General features: G+C 40.3%; 1 protein-coding gene across 1 annotated transcript; it reads left to right on the top strand.

Annotated features, from left to right (window-relative positions):
- The first annotated feature begins 1,427 nt into the window (after nt 1–1,427).
- LOC138637928 (serine/threonine-protein kinase SBK1-like) lies at nt 1,428–4,975 on the top strand. Its single transcript, XM_069726847.1, has 3 exons — nt 1,428–1,545; nt 3,115–3,317; nt 4,205–4,975. The coding sequence occupies exons 1-3, from the start codon at nt 1,428–1,430 to the stop codon at nt 4,973–4,975; spliced, it is 1,092 nt and encodes a 363-aa protein (XP_069582948.1).
- The last annotated feature ends 3,759 nt before the right edge of the window (nt 4,976–8,734 follow it).

The following is an 8,734-nucleotide window of genomic DNA, read 5'->3' on the forward strand; positions in this document are numbered from 1 at the left end:
AGGAAGACACCACTGAGAAGTGATAAAAATGATCACCGGACTAGACGACATCCTAGGTACTATATGCAGCATTTCTTGCTTTGAGGAAGAGACATGCTATGCAAACACATCTTAGGCTGCTTTCACGCATCAGGTTTTTGGTTTCAGGCACAATCCGGCAAATTTGCAAAAAAACGGATCCGGTGTAAATTGTAACAAAACAGATGCAAACTGATGCACCGGATCCATTTTTTAGCTGGATCCGGCTCTATGTACTGCGCATGGTTTTTGAGTTCCTGGTGGGAGAGGAGAGAAAGAAAGAAAGAGAGAGAGAGAGAGAGAGAGAGAGAGAGAGAGAGAGAGAGAGAACGGATTCAGTCGCCGGAAATGTTCTTTCACACATCAGTTCCATGCGTTTATTACCAGAAACGTCCCTTCAGGCTTTTTCGCCGGACACAAAACGTTGCAGGAGACGTTTGTGTCCGGCAAAAATGCCTGAAGGGATGGATCTGGCACAAAACGGATGAAACGCATGTCCTTCAGGCACAATCCGGCAGTAATACAACTCTATGGGGAAAAAACGGATCAGGCATAAGAAAAAAACTGATCCAGATTGTGCCTGAAACTGCCGGATTGTGCCTGAAACCAAAAACCTGATGTGTGAAAGCAGCCTTAGGGGCCCCCATGTGCCCTTTTAGGGTTCTAATTACCCCAAGTTTCCCTCATTATTACTTTATAAGAACTTGTGACTAAGTGCAACTTGCTAAATAATACTAAGGATGCAACAATTAAAGTAATAATGCCCCCATACATATCAAGTATGTGTCCTGTTGGCTCAACATCTTTTTTGGCAGGATCAATGGCTACATTTTCATTGGTGTTATTTTGGGGTACACAACTTTTTGATCTTTGTTTTGAAAGACAGGATGCACATTTTTTGGAGTGATTACTTGACATAAAATAATATAATATATAGTGTCTTGTTATGTACAACATGTAGATTATTTTAATCTAGAAAGTATTTCTGGATTTAGGCAGTTTTCATACACGATATTTGCATAACAAATGACACTAAGGTAAACTAAATAGATTCAGTCAACAAATGGCAGATACTGGAAAAATCCAGCATGGCCTCCACCCAGACATCCTTTATACCTGAGCTATTCCTGAACTTGGTAGTGAGCTCCTCATTTCCATATGACTAGAGGGGCACTCACACCATTGTCCTTGTAAAGGGGTGGAACCTCAATCTCATGGCCATGGTGTCCATAAAAGACTGTTGGATCCTAGCAGTCATTTGTGAGGTTGATCTTTACTACAAGGTCTTCTTTGCTCTCAATTCCTAGAGAAGCAACTTCACTAACTGGGAGATTGTAGCTCTTGTGAAACGTTGAAACAAAGATTCAGCTGGGTTTTCTCGAGTAGATTCTGACCCATCATAAGCTAGGATGGAAGGAGTTTATGCATTTGAGTTCACCCACACTAGTGAGAAGGATTACGAATTGTTGAAGACTCTGGGCAGCGGAACCTTCGGCAAAGTGGTCATGGCTACCGAGAAGAAGACAGGTAAGGTCAAATATTACAAGTGTGGATTAGTCATAATTTGATTATACCATAAAATGTTTCTATGATATATTGGTTTGTTGCCTTCATATTGTTTAATAGTAATATTTTTCATAAAAGTTAGAAGTTTGTAGAAATTTCAAATCCCACAAACACTTGAGAAGCTTTCAACCCCTTAAGGATGGGGCTTTAGGACAGTCTTTTAGTTTCTCTTTCACAGTCATTCCAGAATCCATAGTATTTTGTAAACATTTTATATGAGTTCAGGGATATTTATGGATGACTTGTATTGGTCTTTGGCAGCATTTTGGAGTTTACACAACTCTCCAACTTTTTGCCAAAAAATTAAAAAATAAATAGCAGTCATACAGATTGACCATTTATGAAAATGGAGCTGTATGAGGTTTTTTTTTGTTTTATTTTTACAGGACAAGATTTAGTTTTCAGTTGTGCCATTTTCTGCTAACAACATTTTGACTACTTGTTTCTTATGTACATTTTTTCTTAAAAGAAATCCTATATAATTTTTAAACTCTTGATATGTCACTAAATAGTGAAGAGTGCAAAAACAAATTACTGCATTTTGTGAGTGTAGCAAATCAAAATACTATAAAAAACAATACCCAATCAGCCTGCAGAATATCTTTCCTTGTTGGAAGGGAAGTCATCATTTTTTCAGGACAAATTGTAGTTTCTACTGGTAACATTTTTCGGGGCATACAAAATCCAGGAATTCGGTTTTTGATTTGTTTTATTTATGGTTTCACTTTATCCCATACTTTGCATGATCTTATGAAAAAATTAAGGGCTTAGTGGGAACAGGACGACTAGCTCATCCTGCTAGACCGTATAGTAGACATGGGAGTTGGACCATGGACAAATACCATAACTACACAAAGTGCAAATCTTATTCATAAAGTGCCAGTGCTTTAGTGTTTACTTGCAATAACTCTCCATATCTTCGGTGTTCTTTGAATCACTAAAGCACTGGCACTTTATGAATAAGATTTGCACTTTATGTAGTAATTGTATTTGTCCATGGTCCAACTCCTGTGTCTACTATACGCCCTTGCAGGATGAGCTAGTCTTCCTGTTCCCAATAAACCCATTTTTTTCCTTGCCTTATATGTAATGTATTTGTATTATTTTTGTCTATATGTGTAATTCTTTGAATAAACTTTGTAGTACTTTTTTGAAAGAATAGATACTGCTTTTTTGGTGTTCAAAGCTCACAATGAGTAGTCCAAAAGGAAAAAAAAAAAAATCTGTCAGCCCTTGTGCCTCTGTTACAACTAACAGCTGTATATGAGGGGTTAATCTGCTAGTACTGGCGTTTTCACAAATCCTAGCCATTACAGCAGGAGCAGGACTGTGCATCAGTCGCATGGTGAAGCTTCTGTACCAGGGCTATCAGCACCACTGATTCATCTGTTATGGAGCAATAAATGACCGGTTATCTTGTCAGTTATACACATCATAAGGCATTAAGGGGTTAAAGACCAATATTTAGAGTAAGGCCCATTTTTTGCAAAGAATTTGCTTTGATATATCAATTTTTTTCATTTCATTAAGGAAACCAGGTGGCCCTTAAATTGATGAAGAAGACACGGACAAAGCATGAAAACTTTCTCAATGAGCTTTGTATGTCCATCCACCTGTCAGGAAACGAAGGGATCATCTTCACGCACCCCATCTATGTGGACTCAGATGACTTCTACGTCCTGACCCAGGATTTGGCCCCTGCAGGAACTCTTCACTCGCTAATAGAACCCGGTGTAAGTATTTCAGAGTCACTAAATGTTTTTGTATATTTAACCATGTAAAATTGTGGCCATATTTTTTTTGCAGATGCTCTAAAGAATTGCAGTAAGGAACAATCTTTGAGTAGAGATAAACTAAACTAAAATAAAGGGGTTCTTCAACATGTGACTCAATAGTTCTAGCTAAAAAACCTTACTTGCCCCTTCTTGCCATATTATTAGTGGTTTTGTATAGATTAGAATGTCAGAGATTGGAAATTGCCATTTTAGATTACAGTACCAGTAGGGATTTCCTTCATGTCACCACCAGTTACCCATTACTGATGTTTTTGGTGCAATAAGATACTGACCAGTTGCCATCTTCTGCTATTCCCAGTGCCAACCTGATCCTTTTGTGCATCATGTGACCAAGGTTGTGACTTCCTGGTTTGCTCCAGTGTTTGCTGGAAGAATCAGAAGTCACTTCTCAATGTAAGTCTAGGAGATTGAAAATAAGGCTCCCAGATTTGTGTCGAGAGAATTAGTGATCGTTAGCAGTGACTTCTACCCGTGAGAGCTAAAGGGAATTGAAGAGGAGAGGGGCCAGAGCAGTACTGGAAACAGTAGAATATGGCAAAACATATGTTCCCTGTGCATAGTACAATATTTATGTTACCAATATTTATGTGATGTTGAGCTAAAAAGGAAAAAGAAAGGGGCCAGAGCAGTGTCTGCAACTGTACAATATGGCCAACCATAAGTATTGTACTACTCACAGAACACACTCCAGTGAGACACTGGTTACCAATATCTCGTGCTGAACTAAAAGGAAAACATGTAGATAAGGTACCATTCTGGTTTTTCCAAGACCATACACATTTTCTAGTAAAGTGATCATCTAATGGTTTAATCTACTTTTCCAGGTTGGAATTCCAGAAGTGAAGGTGAAGCGTTGTGCTCTACAGTTGGCCAGAGCGCTAGAATACATGCACGATCAAAGACTAGTACATAGAGACGTAAAACCAGACAATGTTTTACTAATGGACCAAGATTGCTTCCATGTTAAATTGAGTGATTTTGGCCTGACACAAGGAATCGGTTCTCTGGTGCCCTCAATGTCATTTATCATTCCTTTCATGTCCCCAGAGCTCTGTCAATTGCGACGCCATGAAGCTCTAGTTTTGAGGCCTAGCATTGACACATGGGCCTTTGGTGTACTTCTTTTCATTGCGTTTACTGGATATATTCCATGGGAAAGAGCGGTAGAAGATGATCATCTCTTCAAAGAATTTATCTACTGGCAGCGTTTTGAAAATTACACTGCACCTCCAGGACACTGGACCAAGTTTTCTGTCAATGCTCATGAATTTTTTCACTGTCTGCTCTCTGAAGACCCCACCACCAGAAGTTCAGTAAACATAGTTATGAACTTTCTTTACTTTCCATGGGGTGAAGACCACGTGTCTGATAATTCCCATGAGATTGCTGTTGACGTGGACATGGAACATTTGGAGACAGAAATCATCATCATTGAAGGAGAAGATGAGTATATTGTGGTGGAGAACCGAGGAGACGTAGAGTGCATCATCATAGGCGATGCCTCAGAGGAAGCCATATCTCGGTCGAGTGATGTCCTGCTGATTATGTCTGACAACGCCAACCTCGATTTGGGTTCTGAAATTGAAATCCTTTAGATCTTGAGAGGTAAAGATCCAGTGAGCTCAAAACCTTGCATGACACTTAATTTGTATTGGCTCCTGAATTATGAGCTTATGGCAGACTTAAAGGGAATCTGTCACCTCAAAAATTGTTTATGAGCTAAGGCCATCGGCATCAGGGGCTTATCTGCAGCATTCTGTAATGCTGTAGGTAAGCCCCCGATGTAACGTGAAAGGAAAGAAAAACAGGTTATATTATATTCACCCAGGGGTGGTCCCGCTGCGATCCGGGTCTGATGGGTGTTGCGGTGTGAGTCCGGCACCTCCTAGCTTCATGCAATCCCGTCCTCTTCTTGTCTTCCTGCCATAGCTCCATCGCAGGCGTACTTTGTCTGCCCTGTTGAGGGCAGAGCAAAGTACTGCAGTGCGCTGGGCCTCTGACCTTTCTCGGCACCTGCACACTGCAGTACTCACTTCCTTCGTCGTCCCTGACGAAGGAAGTGATTTCCGAAACACACGTCAAGTGTGTGTGCGTTTGCAGGATAGTGAGGCACCATGAGGTAATGCTCTAATAGCATCTTCCCCTGAAATGTTTTTTTTTCCTGAGTCACTTTTTCAGCACATTGCACTTTGATTCTGCAGCTTTGCACAGCTCTCAGGGATTTCCCTATGTACATGTGAGGATTCCTCCCTGAATCCATTTCCACACAAGCACTTTATATTACTTCCTGCAATTTTGCACGATTTTGTATGTGACCTCCACCCATTGCTATATATATTGTTTATGTATTGTTTTTGTATATTTTTTTATATTTGTTATATATATTTTTTAAAACTTTTCTGGCACAATGACACAAGAATTTCAGGGAATTGCCTATATTCCTTAAAGGGGAATCATTACCTTGCACATGCCCATTGGTGGCACTTATATGAATTGTGTTTATGGGTTTACTTTTATTATATCCTGATTCACACAACAGTCCGTTTTATTTAAAAAAAATATTTTTTTCTGTATTGCTACTATTCGTTAATAAAGATATTATTTTATAATCCAGTTTGGTCTCCCTGGTGCATCCATAATGCTGGTGTTTGGGTTTGTTTATTATTCTAAGTAAAGGTACCTTCACACAACGATATTGTTAACGATATCGTTGCTTTTTGTGACGTAGCAAAGATATCGTTAATGAAATCGTTATGTGTGACAGCTACCAACGATCAGGCCCCTGCTGGGAGATTGTTGGTCGCTGAATAAAGTCCAGAACTTTATTTCATCGCTGGACTCCTCCTGACATCGCTGGATCGGCGTGTGTGACACCGATCCAGCGATGTCTTCACTGGTAACCAGGGTAAACATCGGGTAACTAAGCGCAGGGCCGCGCTTAGTAACCCGATGTTTACACTGGTTACCATCCTAAAAGTAAAAAAAAAAACAAACACTACATACTTACCTACCGCTGTCTGTCCTCCAGCGCTGTGCTCTGCACTCCTCCTGTACTGCCTTTGAGCGTCGGTCAGCCGGAAAGCAGAGCGGGGACGTCACCGCTCTGCTTTCCGGCCGCTGTGCTCACAGCCAGTACAGGAGGAGTGCAGAGCACAGCGCTGGAGGACAGACAGCACTAGGTAAGTATGTAGCATTTGTTTTTTTTTTTTTACTTTTAGGATGGTAACCAGGGTAAACCTCGGGTTACTAAGCGCGGCCCTGCGCTTAGTTACCCGATGTTTACCCTGGTTACCGGCATCGTTGGTCGCTGGAGAGCGGTCTGTTTGACAGCTCTCCAGCGACCAAACAGCGACGCTGCAGCGATCCGGATCGTTGTCGGTATCGCTGCAGCGTCGCTTAATGTGAAGGGGCCTTTAGATGCATTAGTCTAGGGTTGGAAAGCATGCAGTCTTCAAACTGACTAATTGAGTCTTATAATATACTATGCCTAATGATAACTTTTTGTACATGACTTGGTGTTATAATAACTGTTGCTCCTGCTTGCTATGATTACTTATGGTGTAATCGCCGATTGTTTTTAAAACTCTTTGTTGTGGATATATGTGCATCAATAAAATGTGTCATTTGTTAAGGTGATCCCTGCTTTGATGTAGGTCTTCTTGTCTTGGTTGCTTATTGATTCTGTATAAAGACATACTACAGGAAGATCCCGTTAATACTTGTAAATTATTTATTTGATGGTGCCCTCCTTGATCTAAGACTATACTGACTGTAGTAATGAGTTATCGTCCTTGGATGAGCATCCTCGTGTGCACCGATGTCACACACCGAGCAGCATGTTCATCCAGAAAGGATTACTCTCGCCCTTCAGTACCGCCTTGGTGACTGGCGTAATAGTTCATAGCTCACTTCATGGTAAAACATGTTCTCAGTTCTAGATGAGAGGCATGTCACTCACAGCAGTATTTTTTTCTATATCAGTTGGATTATGCAGTATGATTACAGTAAAAAAAAGGTCATGTTTTCCCCACATTTTTATCTCACCTGTAGTTTGGATTTCCCCCTGTCATTTTACCGTACAATGTTCTAAGAAAATTAAAGCAAAAATATATCTCTAAAATTGTCTAATAAAGAACAAGCCCTTATTTGTCACCAAGTAAATCTAATTTTTATTTTATTTTCAAGGTATAGAATGGGGTTTGTGCTTTCCATAGAGCCGTATATTCTTTATGTCACTACTAGGACATTCGATTTCCCCTTTAGATGGTTTTTTTTTAACAAACAGAAAACCCATTTTAGGAATTTCTACTTTCTCTTTTCGCCAGAAAATGACCATCGACACCTGAGCATCATCCATTTTAAAAGAATTTCATATGGTACATTTATTTATTTATTTATTTTTTTGCACACCACAGAATCGACCCTTAGCATACCATCATTTAGGACAAGGATCATCTTCTGCCTACCATTTCTATTTGTATTAACTAACATTTTTCTTTTAAATCCATAAGAGACCCTAAAACTGAATGACAAATGTGGAAAATGTTCACCATGATCCATCCAGTGTGTCTCCAGATACAGAGTCATTATCTTTACACCCCTCAATCTTATGGAGTGTGATGACCATTACTTTCTGACCCAGGATGTGTCTCTTGCAGGATCCCTTCATTTTCTCTGGTGTAAGTATTTTACAATCTTTAGGCATTTTGAACAGTCAGCATCGAATTTGCCATTTTTGTTTTTAGAATTGGCCTCAAGAACTCTGGTTAGTAATGGGTTATTTATCTAAAGATCTTGTATTCTCCTGGCATAGTCATCTCCAACCTCTCTAGTGGTTGCCAACCTCCTAGCATGCCCATTTAGTGTGCTGGGATCAGTGGTTTGGATGTGAGACGTGGGGGCAGGTTTGGGAACCTTCGGACTGCACAGGAAGACTTCCCCCTGCCCGGTCCAGCTTGCTTGGTACATGTCAGTAATAACCATGTAACCAGTAAATTGGAAGGGGCAGAGGAGGCCATCATCCTTCACTGTCAGTTCTTCGGCTGTGTGCACATGATGCAGATTTGGTGCAGAATTTTCTGCATAAAATCTGCACTAAATCTGCATCTCCTGGCAGAATCCGTAGGTGCGTTTTTTAATGTGTTTTTTATGCATTTTTTACCAATGGATTTCTATTATGGAGGGTGCAGAAACGCTGCAGAACTGCACAAAAGTAGTGACATGCACTTCTTTCAAATCTGCAGCGTTTCTGCGCAGATTTTTCTGCACAGCTTTTTTTTTTTCACATTGATTTACATTGTACTGTAAATCACAGTGCAGTTCTGCAGCGTTTCTGCTGCAGAAAAATCTGCACT

Source organism: Ranitomeya imitator, chromosome 5 (genome assembly GCF_032444005.1).
Source record: "Ranitomeya imitator isolate aRanImi1 chromosome 5, aRanImi1.pri, whole genome shotgun sequence".
Lineage (NCBI taxonomy): Eukaryota > Metazoa > Chordata > Amphibia > Anura > Dendrobatidae > Ranitomeya > Ranitomeya imitator.

Bases quoted from the DNA above. Each gene is read 5' to 3' on its own strand.
- LOC138637928 (XM_069726847.1), top strand. From the start codon at position 1,428: ATGGAAGGAGTTTATGCATTTGAGTTCACCCACACTAGTGAGAAGGAT. The intron at 1,546-3,114 runs GTAAGGTCAAAT...CATTTCATTAAG, and splicing joins GGCTACCGAGAAGAAGACAG to GAAACCAGGTGGCCCTTAAA. The intron at 3,318-4,204 runs GTAAGTATTTCA...CTACTTTTCCAG, and splicing joins ACTCGCTAATAGAACCCGGT to GTTGGAATTCCAGAAGTGAA.